We start from the raw sequence: 14,257 nt of genomic DNA on the forward strand, positions 1-14,257 counted from the left end.
ACGATTAAACAAGGGGGACGGAGAGATCTAGAAGGGGTGAGAATTGTTGCGGGGAGTCGGCGGTGCGAACGCGCACGGGGCGGGCATCGTTTCGTAGAAAGTCCCGTGTGCAACAACCTGGTAATAAGGTCATCGAATTCACGTTTCTATTCGGCGCGGGGATCGGTTCTTTCTCGATCAAGTTTACGATAGAACCGTGATCGCTCGATCGGAAATATTCCGCGTTCTCGCGTGTTCCCGTATCGCGTCGAATAAAATTGCGATACCGCGATTGAATCGTAAAGCAAAGTGCCCCGAATCGGGTCAACGGCCCGGCGAGCGACGGGCACCGCCAATAAGCGAAAGAAATGCGCGCGTTTCGCAACAATGCTGTAACCCAGTTGAAAACGCTGAGGCGACCGTCCGTCCGTCCGTCGGTCCGTCCGTTGCCAGATGCGGATTAATTTAACGCGCTCGGTGCGAACCACTTAATTCCGCGCGAGCGTAAAGCGGCGATAAACGGCGAGAGAGAGAGAGAGAGAGCGGCCGTTGGAAAACGGTGGCCGGAAAGCAAATTCTAAATTTCCGGTGCCGGTCGGCCGGATGCAATTATTGTCGTCGCATAGTTCGCGGTTAGGCGTTCGGAACACTGGGCCCGGTGAGGCCTCGATAAAAATCGTGCGGGCGGGAGAGAAACTCTCCGCGATTCGCTCCGGTTTCCTCGGTATCCACGGTTTCACGGAAAAGCTCGGGTCTCGTTGAGTTCGACGGTGTTCCATGGGGTCCCATGATGCTTATCGAACTGCGAGAAAGAGCCGTGCGGGTCGATAACGGACAAAACCGACGCGACGGTTTTCCGGCTGCGGGTGAACCGTCCACTTTTACTTTCACCATAGAGGAAACGCGTAACACGCCGTTCGTTACGGCAGGCTACCTTTATGGATCAATTATAATGCGTCGATTAATAATTTCAAAAGAACGCCGGCATTGTTGGTTGAAGCAACGATTCCGGCGCGGCGCGGCGCGTGGTTGCGTCCGAACTTCTCGATTTTCGTTTATTTTCTCTCCGGAGCCAGGCTCTCCGAATCACGCGTGAAATTGGACGGAGTCGAGGTGACGCAACGAGCTCGCGTGAACGTAAAAATAATTGAAATCGACGGAATCCCTGCTATCTTTGTTCTTGACCGATCGGTTTAGCGATAAGCTAACGCGATCGCGTGAATCATACAGCTGTCATTTCCGGCGAATATTAATGCGTCATTGAAGCAAAAGATGCACGGTAGGTTGCAAGATGCTTCCGTTAAATCTCTATGGCTTTCTTTTCAAGGAGAATCGATACTCAAGAAAAAGGGGCGCTGATTGTGCTGTGATCTTTATGGAAATATAGCGAATCGTCTCCTCGATTCATTCTGATTGACGTCAGAGCACTCGAACGTAGATCGGCGGATAAAACGAACGAAATCGGTGGGCACCGATGAAGCGATTAGCCATACTACCGGTTTTCTGAGAAGCGGCTCAGGGCGAGCCCCGTTTTCGTCATCGTTATACCATAAAAATCCTCAACGGTCCAATTAATTCGTGCGTTTCCGTCGGCGCTTTTGCAACGGCGCGCGGCGCGGCGCGGCGCGGCGCGATGACTCAACGGAGTAAAACTGCACCGGGGACAGGAGGAAACGGCCTTTTCCCGCGTCAGCTTATCGAGGAAACTTTCCCGGCAGCTTTTCACCGATGCCACGTCGCAGGATGTTACAAAGGTCGTTAACGATAACGAACGAGCTCCCTTCGGAACCCGTCAATCGTGTGCCCACCGGCTTTCGAAACTCTGGAATGTCCATCGGAAGCGACGTGGCTTGCGCGAGCTTCCAGACGGATTAACATTATCTGGCTGGCATCGACAGCCGTCAACGGAGCGCCGGGATTCCAGCCGACCTGCGCGGGCTACGCGCAGGGGCGACGTTTAGAGAAATTTCGGGATCGGTATGTCGAGGAGTCGCGAGAGCGACCTAACGAGTGCGCAGACGACGCGTAAGCAACCGGCTAAATTTGGATTTCGTCCGTCGGGACGCCGCGCGCCGCACTGCGCCGCTTTTGATACCCGCGCTTATGAATTCCAGCTTCCGCTCAAGAGAATTCGCTGGACCGCCGATCGACTCGCCAAAATCGTCGCGGTATTCGCTTCTCGATGTTTTGCGCCTGAATTTCGTTCCCGCGCTTCGGACTCGCGTAATTGGAATTCTTTCCTTTCGACCAGCTGTCCAATCGATAAAATGTATTTTTGCCAGCACATATGCAGTCCTTTTAGACAGTGTATACATAGCTGATGTATTTCTCAGTATGTACATCGCTCGATTCTACCGCGGTGAAAATTATTTCTGCAATCCCTCGAGTCTTTTTGGAGCTTCAAATTGTACGCGAAACCGTCCGGTGGTAATAATGTGAGAAAGCGTAGATTTGGAGCAATTGGGATAACCATGGTTCCAGTTCTAGCAATTGTGTCCAATTTCTCAGGGTCGGAGAGCATAAAATCATCGAGACTCGTCAGTATGCAGATTGTCTAATTGTAATCATTATTACGCACCGATTCGCGTCAAGATGCGCCGAACGTTTAGGAAGAGTCAGAGAACATTGAGAAGGTATTCCCAAAATGAAGAGGAATTTTGAAAATGATTCCACGCGAGACCTCGCGCGTTCGTTATTAGGAGATACATATTTCGGATAATTGGAGGCGTTCGACGGAGATTCAATTTGCCGATACAGCCGGTGCATCGCGTCCGATATCGTATTTGTTAGCGACAGCAGGACCGTACGTGGTCGCCGATGCAAACTCGATAGCGTCGATGAACTTTGACATCGGCGCGGCGGTACGTGACTAACGAGGCTTGTTAATCAGCGGGCCACAAATCTTCGTTTCGTTTATGCGGAAAAGATTTAATATAGCGACAAGGTGGCACAAGGGGCCGCGCGCGCAATTTCTCCGCGGAGCGCCGGATGATGAACCCACGCGCCACTTTGTTGTTTCTCTTTCGAACTGCGTCTCGTGGTCGAATCAGGCCGAAAACAACAAGACCGCAGCCAACCCGATGAATCACGATTGACTAATTGGTCTGCGAATCGACGCGGCGCGGAGCACCGGACGCGGGGATGTTATTCTCGGCTGGTCACGTGCTCCCGTTTATATAATACCCATCGCAAACACCGCTTTCCTGCTGTTGGCTAAACTCGTTCGAACGTTTCGCGGATTTGCAACAATTTAAACAGCGCAAAACGAGAACGCAGTTTGCGTCGTTTTTACCGAGCCGTCACAGATGGCGATCCGAGCTCGTTCCGATTATCCACGGAGCAGCGGATTCCCTAGTTTTACGACGAACGGTTCACGAGAATTGCAGTTAATCGCAGAGTCGCGCAGGCGGCTATTTCAAGCGAAAAGTAGCTGAATTTGGGCATCGATCCAAAATTCATGCAACTTTCTAGCTACATCGCGTTCGCGTTTACGAGCGCAACAATTCGCTGTCGATATCGCTGACCTAATTCGATCACTCATCATACCTTTCGCCGCGTTTACAAATTGGACCCGATTTGGCTGAAACATCTTTTCGTTCGACGTATCTCCGTTCCTAGAGCTTGAATGCGAAAGAAAATTGATTGAAATAAAAAGAAGAACAAGCTGCCAGCGCAATCTACTCGATAACTCATAGACGACTTCGCCTAATCTGCGCTCTCAGACTCGGTGACCTTTAAAACCCCGATACAACTATAATTGCTCGCACACCAAGAAACTATTGCAATCGCAATAAAAATCTCGTCAACCGATCAATACCACGCCCCTCGCGAATAGTTCCCAATTCCCGGAACAAACAATGGTCCGCGTCCGAATCGATTTGCTCTGTTATTTTGCACACGACGTCCGTGGCAATTGGAAAAGCGGCTCTCGATGATGCAACGAGAACGACGAGAACGAGGATGCTGCTAGTCGGTGCGCATCCGACGCAGTAAACGAGCGGCGGCTTCGATCCGGGGAACGATCTAGACACCGGGACGCGGGGATCTCGATCGGGGAACGATTCGAGCGGGAAACGCGTGCCGATTCAAAGAGTGCAGACGCGGAGGCGAGTCCGATAATACCGAAGTGAGAAGAGGAGCAGACCACGGAGGACCCCGGTCGCGACCGATAATAGAACGCCGTGCGCCAGCGTGCGTCTCATTTGCAAGACAATATTATTCGGCAAAGTAGAGGGGCCGGGAGAGGGGTGTCCGCGCGCGCGAGATAGAGAGGGAGAGAGAGAGAGAGAGAGAGAGAGAGAGAGAGAGAGAGCGAGAGAGAGAGAGAGAAAGGGAGAGAGTGTCCCATTAGAGGAGAGCCACGCCACGAATCCGTTCGCAGCAACAGGACGGCGTGTGTGAGGTTAAGTCTGGGCGACTGGTGTTTCAGTACGGGACGAGACATCTCTCGGTGTGGTTCTCGCAACTAGTTTCTCGGCGACTCGACAGACACCCGTCGTCGTCGTCGTCGTCGTCGTCGTCGTTTCGTCCGTCGTTTTCGTCCGTCGCATTTCCTTCGTCGATCCGCTCTCGCGTGCTGACCCTGTGAGACACGCACGAACCACACCGTTCGCCAGAAGTGCGCCGGGCTCATCGTGAAATTATCACCGCGAGAGAAACCACAACAGAGGAGCTTGCACCGATAATAACCGGCGTTCAAGATGAATGAAAGCGACCTACAGCTGGCCAAGGCGATCGTGGACTTCCAGCTGGAGGACACCGCGCAGAAGAAGACCACCGTCTCCAGGATGCAGGATAAGCAACAGACCTTCAGGTGAGAGAGACACACAGAGAACACGGAGCGTGTGTATGTATCATCTGTGTGCATGCAAAAGAGAGACGGTGGACAGATCGTCGAAGGACACTGTGGTTTTCGATCCGAACGCGTGTGACGGTACACCAAAGCAAACCGGAGTCGGTAACGCGATAGCGCCTTTGTGGACACCGTCTCCCGCCTCCGCAACCCCTTCGCGACACACGCGAGCATATACCGGTTGGCTGACTTAATGCCGTCTACGTCGTCCAAGCTGTCCACTCTACTACGTTCTCGTTCTCAAATCCTAATCGCCGTAACGTGTCGCGGAATTAACCCTCCGCCACAGTTTTTACCAAGTCGCGGGGTTGCTTCGAAATTTGTTTACGCTGTTGGAACGTTGTCGAATTTTGGAATACAATGTGCAGTTATTTTTTCTGCTATTTTTTCTATTAGCCAAATACGATTCAATCGTCTGTATGAATTATACCAAGCAGAGGTTCGAAAGCAATATATGTATCTCCCCCTTTAACAAATTGAGAACGATATAAGAATACCCATTCGTTCTACCGACAACGTTGCCGCAGCACTGCAATTCACGGACGAACGTGACAGACGGACTAATAAATATTGCCCGTAGTTTTACAAGCCGGGCAATCGGAATGAACTTTTGATGATCGCTGGATCGATCGATCGAGCCCCGGCACTCCCGGGGATCAGTTTCGAATTGCGGCCGATCATGCGCGCCGGCTGTGATTCTCGTTGGAGAATAGCGAGGAGAGGAGAAATGCACTAGGAAGAATAAATAGTGACGGTTGACTAGAAATAAAATTGGCAGCGGGTCGGGAACTGGTTCGTTGCCGTGCGACGACGCTAACGTCCGCCGTTCTTAAATAAATGAACCGCTCATTGATCGTGTTTTCTGGACGCGGACACGGACCGCTACAGCAGGTAGCCACGTGTAAATACGGTATCAGCGAAATTCTCTCGGCCCGAGAGTCCGAGGAAAAGTCAAGGCCACGGAATAGTCCAAGACCAGCTTCGGAGTATCGATTATGTCGCGCGATAGGTCACAGACGGCTAGGCAACCCTTTCGCGAGTGCGATGGTGGTGTAATGGTGAGCATAGTTGCCTTCCAAGCAGTTGATCCGGGTTCGATTCCCGGCCATCGCACGTGTTTACTTTTTTTTCTCTTTATTCGTCGCAGTTTCCTCCATTAATTATTTCATTTCTTTTGTACGAACATTAATACCTGTATGCCAGGGTGTACTTTCAATCCGCCAGCCAGATAATGCGCACCCCAATCTTCGCGTGACCAATCGATGCTTCTACTATCGACGACTATTTTTAGTCTCGTCGAAGGAAATATATGCGAATTTATGGAAATCGTGTCGAATAGAGACATACTATTTGCGACTCAATGCCCGAACATGAAATGCTACTATTTTTGATCACCTTCAGTTTGAATATCATGGAGAATTAAAATTTCCTGTAATTTTAAAAAACAGCGATAGTTAATTCGTTTGCAAACCAATTTGCCAAGAGTAGTATCGGGCTTCGAAAATTGACAAAGTTCTTCCATATTGTCAATTAATCATTCAAACAGCAAACGCAACTTACAAATACGATTTCAGTAGGTCAATTGTTACTGTTTGCATTCTGTACTTCTTTTTTTTTTTGGCAAATTTGCATATGTGCGTTCTACTATTTTTTTTCAAGCGCATTGCTGACGTCAGAAGCCATAAGCTGAAATTATTCGATAGAATTAGAAATTCATTAGGTAGTGGAAGCAAAAACTTATTCTTAATATATCAACATTTCTATTTTCGTAGTCTCTTGTCACAGTAATTCTGATCGACACCTATCGCTGTAGAACCAGAAATCAATTGTTTAAGGAGCAAAATTGACGTCAATCGATTTCTTTGTGGTAGAAATTGTCGTGCACTCATAGAACATAAAACGTAGGATATAATTTAATAAACAGACCACACTTGTAACACTAAGCTCTAAATACACAGTGGTCAGTCAGTCTTCGGTAACAGTTCCATGCGAGTCTAACTACACAGTACACGAGCGTATTGACACGTGCATATCGGCATAACAAATATTGCCCTCGCTAATTTCATTTCAATCGAACAGATAATTATATTTAATTGGATATTTATCGTTGCCCCCTCATTCGGCCAAGTTGCTATCAAACAAACGCTACTCGTCACGATTTACTGCCGAAATATTAAATATGTCGTGACTGAACTGCGAATTGTATGCATCCTTAAGTGAAATGAGCGCATTAAAATTCAAAGAACTGAACAGTTGCGAAACTGTTCGCTTAAACATGAATCCGTTTTTCAAAGCGTGCGCACATTTTCTTTAAACGTTATTTATAGCTGTTACTTTAGAAAAAAAAAGCGTCTACCTTAATAGTGTACAAAAAATATTCATGCGGCTCGTTAAAATTAAAAAAGAAAAGAAAAAAAAGATAAACTCCGTAGTTCCCGCAATCGATGAATAAAAATCCCGACCTCGCGTAAAGTCAAGGATCGATGAAATTTCTGTAAATAAACAAGTTAGTAGGAAACGATTGAAAATTGCGCAAAACGTCGAAAGAATGAGCTCTGCACCGGATAATGGGTTAATTATGCTGGTTTCATTAACGGTAGGCCGATCGACCCGGTGGTTCCAGCATGGTGATAATGGCGGCATGCTAATCTGGACGGGTGATTGATTAACCTCGTTTCTTTTATTGGAGCGCGGCGCGTTCTCGGTCGCGCGGTGAGATCGAATCCCTTCACCGAGATGATTTGGGCTTGGGCGATCTAGGCCAAGGCTGCCAGCGGACCTTGCCGCTCTTATTCGTGACAATACTCTCCCTTGCGGAACAGCGTGTATGTGTACGTAATTGTAGAGCGACGGATCTGCGCGCGAGTCTCTCTCTCTCTCTCTCTCCTCCCTCGATAGAACGCGTTGCCAACCCTTCTGTACCGACCGGGTAAACGACGATCAATTGTTAAAAGTCTCTTTAAGCTCGTTGCTTCGCGGCTTGGAAACGCGCTCGTTTTATATGTATCCTAAACAATTTGGATAATTGCTGAACGATTAGAATCCAATTATATTACACGCGCGCTCTCACCACTAACGATTAATCATACAGGGAAGTACAAGTCACGATTACTTTGCAATATCTTGGACGATTAGCAGACCTCTAAGCACGAGTTCACACCTCGACTGTCACGTATACCGTTGTTGTCATTATTAAGTTTGCGTCTAATAAGATCATCGTACCGAATAGCGACGAAACTTGCCAGATAGTTCGCGTTCACTCCAAGCTCATATATTTTCTGTTATATTTTTGTAAACGTTGATGATTCAAAAACCGCCAAGTTGGTCGATTAAAAGAAAAATGATAGATTCGTTCGCGGACGATGCACCGCGATTGGCAAAGTTTCTAACGATTCGAATGAGATCGAGCCAGCCACCATTAGCAACGGTTTTCCAAGAGCTGCCACGACGAAACAACCGTCACCGGCTCGCCGAAAAACTATTTTCGCGTCGGTAGACTCACTATTCAGGTATACCCGACTTGCACAACATGCTAATCGTTTTAAAAATACGTAAAGTTTCGAAGTGAGCTCTCCGCGTTATTCGCAGATTCCAGATAATTTTGTGTACGCCGCTTCTCAAAGCGGAAATAGCAATCGTATTCATAGACCGCTAAACTTCGATAACGCCTCGCTTTGATGTCTTTCCTTTTGCTCGGCGTCTCCTCGCGGTTACCGAAACGCATCTGGAAACGATATATGTATGTAGCGGGCGGCGCGCGCTGTGCAACCAACTTATATCACTGCGAGCCTATCAACGTCATAATTTCGTGGCGGCGGACTAAATCGCCGCAGGGCCTACTTCTAATCTCCAACGAGAACGCGCGAAGGGTTTCAAGTTTCAAGCAATGGAGCCAAGGATATCTTGCTTGGCGATTGTCACTTCGAGGCCGTTTCGGTTGCATATGCATCGGCAGTCCGTCGATGCACCGATCGACCAACGGACGCGAATAACTTATAGTTTCCGTCGATGCTTTCTTTATCAATTTTTTAACAGACACCTTATTCATTCCCCAAGCGACTAATCGATGATGGAGCGCCGTGGATTGACTTTTGCAACTCCAGTATAATATTATCGTATAAAAAGAACAGGGCGTCGCGACGCGGTATTTCTGCTTGGAACAATGCACGCGTCTGCGTTGGCAATGTTCTGCTTATAATTAGCTGTTCTCGCAATTTATCTCGCAATTGTCAGACAAATATTTTGCATTCTGACACCGTTATCGCATCTTCTCTTTTCTTCGGGTATCTTTTTGGAACTCTCGCAGCTACCCATCGACGATCACTGTCGATTACTCGCATTCGCGTCACCAGTCTTGAAAATAAATGTATCGTAACACTGCGATTGTTCTTGATGGTGCTGCGTATACTGATATATGATCTTTTCTTTTTCTCTTGAAGCAACTCGGGGTCCGAGTTAACGGTGAATTGCATCAAGATGACGGAAACGAGCAGGTAAAGCAGTTGTCTACTCTAAAGCCTGTACGCCCCTGTTAACTAGCGCCACCAGCACGACGAGCAACCGCGTTTCCCCGTTCGTCGCGACGAGCGCCGAACGCCGTTGCTCGTTTAACAGTATCACGCGGGGACACGATCGGGAACGGAGGCGCGTCTATATCGGTAACGGTCGAATATTTCGGCCGTGACGTTCGCCGCGCCGTCCATCCCTCTGCTCTTCCCTTTTTCGAGACGACAAAGGAAAGAGCGAACGGTCACGCCGCGTCCGACATAACGCCGCATAACTGCGCCTCCTCCGCCGCACGTGTCGCCCCCGTTTCGCCCCCCAATTTCCCGTGCAGCACAACGTCGCTCTGACATCTTTTCACTGCTACGCACATGTTTTTTGTCCTTTTGTCGCACGACCAGTTTTTCCCTGTTTGCAAAACTGTAGCCTGCTGTGTAGTCGACTGTAGAATGGTTGTAGTTTTAGAGAATGATTTCGACACTGTCTATGTTTTTTGTTAATGTCTTCCAACGTGGCGGTGCACCGAGGATCTCGATACCCCGAGGGTAAAAATGATCCTCGTGCGCCGAAGATCGCACAGGTAATCCTGGTGCAGTCGGGAGAACGTAGAATTGCAGAGGAACGTGGTAAAAAGATTACGATGCACTTGGGATGCGGTAGAAAAAATCCTGACACGCTACCAATGTTTCAGGCACTTTCAATTACCGAGAGAAATATCAACGAAATGAAAAAATAATAGTCGCGTCTTGTCAAAAAGTCCTGATATTCTATAATGACCTGGTCGCGCTAGAAAGTTAGCTACCGCTGTCTCGGATAATTGTACGAACTATAGTAAAACGGTAGCCTAGCGTTGGCAATGTCCCTCGCGATCGACGCCGGTCACCTTTGTTCGTTTAGCAATCCAGGACGACGTTTTTTTTCATAACCGAGCCGGTGCGCACAGGTTAAAAAAGAAACTAGCTTTCGATCAGGTATGTTGTAAATTAACCTTGAGCCTTAGAAGGCACTTTCTCGCGCGTCGCGATGCAATTCAAACGACGGCGACGACGACAACAACCAGTAGCACGCGGCGCAAACATAGACCTAGGCGCTCTTGGAGAAAAATCGATCCTTCAGGAGTCGGTCTAATGCCTGTCCAAGGTCTCGTCCACATGTACGCTCGCTGTAGCACGAGACGATAGACGATAGAGTAAAGAACATAGTCCGTAGACCGTGGACTGTCTCTTGCCTTGACAATTTTGAAAGACCGAACACCTTACTTATGCAAATCCCCTATCACGATTAATCTCGAATGACTGGGCAATTCGTCGACACTTGTGAAATATCGTCGACTCTTTGACTGGCTTACTCGATGCTACACAAATTTCGTAAAATAAAATTTGTTCGATGAAAGAAAAATTGATATATCCTCGAGGAAAAATTCTTCGGAAATATGAGAGAATAAGAGGGCGACAATTGGTCAACCCCTCGGTAATTGGATCCTGTAATTTCTAAAAAGGTTTGCTGGCTTGTTAGCCTCCGAAAGTTCCACGAAAAGAGTCGCGAGCATCGGGAGCACGGTCACGTTCACGAGATGAAAGATCCGAGGGAAGATGATGCCCTGGAAGAATCGCTGTACCGCGCTACGGTAACGAGATAGAGCAGATCCCGGTATCTAACAATGGCGCGGTATCAGCGGAGGAATGTTTGCCAGCTTCGTGTCGCTGATATCAAAATGAACCGCCAGCAAAGCATGGCGTCCATGTTGACAGCTGATAGGGCCACGGAGATACGTGACGGCCCGTGTCGACAGTCGCCAGTCGACACGGCAGATCGTGTCTCCTTAAAAGGCGTCGCGTCGGCTTCCGACAACGGCTAATTACGACAACGGCTAGACCGCGATGGTTTTCCTTGATCCGCGGTGGACCGAAGGCTACCGTCGTTGCCGAACGGTAACGGCAACGGCAACGCTTTACCACCTCCCTGCTACGAACATATGCGAATTTAATCGACCGCGATACCACGATTATTCACCTTTGCTCGAAGCAATTACGCCGCGATACGATTTTCGATACGGCGGAACACGAAAGTAAAAAATTGATTACGAGTTCTCGAAGAGTCTATCTGTGCAAAGCAAGCGTGTACAGCTAGCTCAAGTTCAATAGCTTGGAAATTAAAAATGATATTTGCCGTCCCTATCGCTGTTTAAATTTCGTCATTAGCTTTCGATATCGTTGATCAAGAATACATATCTGGTCGAATGAAACTCGCGTGACAGCGATACGCCGTCTCGCAGCTAGATAAAGTATCTTTGCTCCGCGGAGTTCAGTCTACTGGAAAATACAGTTCACTATCAATACCGTTTATGGCAACGAGTTGCCAACTCTCGACAGATTGTTTCCCGAAAGCAGCCTCGACGATTAGAGAGGCTGAAGCGGGAGGTATAGGGGGATCTAGGAACGATCCACGAGTGAACGACGAGCGACCCGCGAGTGTGGGATCCATCGATCGATCGGGGATCGCGCAGCGTGTGCCCGGAACGCGCGGGAACAATCTTTTCTTGTCGTTTGACGTTAGGTTATCGCCGAGGTTCCCGCTTATCGTTCGAGAATTTCTGTTTTCCTTCCTTCCCCGACAATGCACCGTTTGCCGATGGATATTCGAGTGGTGTTCACGTTGTTAGGCGATCTCAGTAGAGCGCCGCTCGGTATATAGTGAGTGATGCAACGTGGTGGCTGTATCCTCGGTAGGGCTGTGATGCTCAAAAGAAACGCGAGCGCTTGTCGAATCATCAGGTAAACCATGCACAGTGATCTATCGTCGCGAAACAACGCCGGAAAATTCGTCGGTAGAACGGACAAACGTGTGGAGCCAGTGACGATCGATACCGTCGCAGAGACCTGTGAATTCTTAATGAATGACACACGCACAGTTCACTTCCTATTCACGTTTCGTTGCCGGACAACGATCACAGTCCACGTACCACGTCGATCGACGAGAAAAACTGACGAAATCCCAGAAATTTTGCCGCGAGAAGCCTCCATGACAAATTCACTGTGCTTCTGCGTAAAAGCTTGTATCCCCGAACATTTTCCAATTTTATATAATTTAGAGAGAATACCGAAGAATCAGATTCATTTTTGCGTCGCTCGAATTGTATATTTTAATCGTGGGGAACGTTGGCGATAAATTCGCCGCGAGTTGCATTTCGTGGAAAGATTAAATTTAATTTTCTGTCGCGTCTTTTCGAGTCGTAAAAAAAGCCAGCTGTAAGTTTATTGCGATTCGAGTGGCTCGTAAACTTGTGTATCCACAAGAATGTTCGATCTGTCTATGCTTCTTTTATAGTTGGTTGAAAATTCTGATTTGTGATTTTTCTACCGCCGAATTAATTAAATAATTGCGTCGGTGTCGTGTTTAGAGAACGATCGCAGAATTAGCGAGTGCACAGTTTTGCAACGTGTCGGAATTCGATGCCAAAGAATTTTTCGAATGTGCCCGCGGCGTGATTTTTGCAAAAAATTTCTAACGCGTCGTACGCGAAAGGAACGCGTGAACGTGCAGAATTTTTCTTGCAGCGAAAAAAAAAACCTGCACTGCCCGGGAATCGAACCCGGGTCGCAAGAATGGGAATCTTGCATGATACCGCTACACCAGCAGTGCTTCTTGCAGACGCTGCTTTATTTTCGCGAAGATACGGTTCGCGCTGCTGCAAACATGCCGTTGAAATCGCACTAAAAATTAATGCAACTGCAACGATAATGCGGTAGCAACAACGTTAATATCCGAAACACTCGCTACATAATTTACAAAATCTGAATTTGTTAATTTTTCGTATGCACGAAGAATGAACACCAACTCGAATCGTCTAAAACATTAAGTGTATAATTCAAAGCGTACGTGATAGTTTAAAAATGATACATTTCTGCTGCACCTAGTATTATCACATACATAATTTCTCAATTATGTTAGCTATTCAATTATTTGCGTATGAAGTACCCAGGAGTATAATTGAGGTATCTTTAAAAAAATCTAATCGTAAAAATTAACGATGGATGGTGCAAGGTGTAAAAGTTTCGAGCTGAAAAATTCAGGGAAAAAAGCGAAAAATAAAAATTAAGTGCGATGGCCGGGAATCGAACCCGGATCAACTGCTTGGAAGGCAACTATGCTCGCCATTACACCACCATCGCACGTGCTAGTACTTTTCATTCTGCCACTGGAAATGGCTTCCGCTGACACACTTTCGCGTAATTTAAACTCAATGCCGTTGGTTAGAGTTGTATAATTGTTCGCTGTCAAGTTCACTATTGTAATTTCGCGGCGCAAATGTTATATTCCTTTGCGAACACGAGTCCACAAAATTCGAGGCATTCGGTCGATGGAATTAAACTGCTCCCAATTTTCTGATCAACAAATTAAACATTAATCGTCTAACTATTTCCTAATAGTATTTTTGACAAATTATCGCTCTTCTCCAATTCCGACTTAAGTGGTGGGGGTTTGGAAAAATATAAGAATAAGGTTATAGTTTTGAAGATGACGACGGGTAGAGATTCAGGTATGATGCGGCAAGGACAATGGTCGCCAATGAGGCAGAGTTTGAGGATGAGTCAAGGGTGAAGTCATGGCTTGCAGAGGATTTTGGATAAGAAGCTAATGGAACGACGTTGGTCTTTATTATAGCATTTAAAGTAATAATACTGTAGGGATTATTATTTGGAAATCCCACGAACGAAAATCCCCGACGTTGGATAACAATAACAGCTATTTTCTTTTCCATCGACCCTTCCGCCCTCAAAGTCTTCTCTTTCCTTATTTCGCCACGCTTTATTTTTCCACTACAGGAAAACCCTTACAATAATAATAAATCCACATTAATAATAAATAAAGTAAGAATAAATCTAATTAAAACTGAAGTAGTTGAATAGAATATAACATCTC

At 47.2% G+C, this 14,257-nt stretch overlaps 1 protein-coding gene and 3 non-coding genes across 6 annotated transcripts in view; 2 read left to right on the forward strand and 2 right to left on the reverse strand.

Moving 5' to 3' along the window:
- Window positions 1-4,399: 4,399 nt before the first annotated feature.
- The window catches only part of LOC144469206 (NAD kinase), a 32,025-nt gene continuing 22,167 nt past the window's right edge, over window positions 4,400-14,257 (forward strand). The window contains exons 1-2 of one of the 3 annotated variants that reach the window (XM_078179218.1): window positions 4,400-4,792; window positions 9,271-9,324. In XM_078179218.1, coding sequence (XP_078035344.1) covers window positions 4,680-4,792; window positions 9,271-9,324 — 167 coding nt within the window. In that variant the 5' untranslated portion in view covers window positions 4,400-4,679. The remainder of the gene's footprint in view (window positions 4,793-9,270; window positions 9,325-14,257) is intronic. The other 2 variants (XM_078179217.1, XM_078179220.1) reach the window with 2 other exon arrangements.
- Window positions 5,873-5,944, forward strand: Trnag-ucc (transfer RNA glycine (anticodon UCC)). Its single transcript has one exon. It is a non-coding gene; the product is annotated as a tRNA-Gly (tRNA).
- On the reverse strand, window positions 12,906-12,976 carry Trnag-ccc (transfer RNA glycine (anticodon CCC)). The gene has a single exon. It is a non-coding gene; the product is annotated as a tRNA-Gly (tRNA).
- Trnag-ucc (transfer RNA glycine (anticodon UCC)) lies at window positions 13,435-13,506 on the reverse strand. Its single transcript has one exon. It is a non-coding gene; the product is annotated as a tRNA-Gly (tRNA).

This window comes from Augochlora pura, chromosome 4, assembly GCF_028453695.1.
Source record: "Augochlora pura isolate Apur16 chromosome 4, APUR_v2.2.1, whole genome shotgun sequence".
Classification (NCBI taxonomy): domain Eukaryota; kingdom Metazoa; phylum Arthropoda; class Insecta; order Hymenoptera; family Halictidae; genus Augochlora; species Augochlora pura.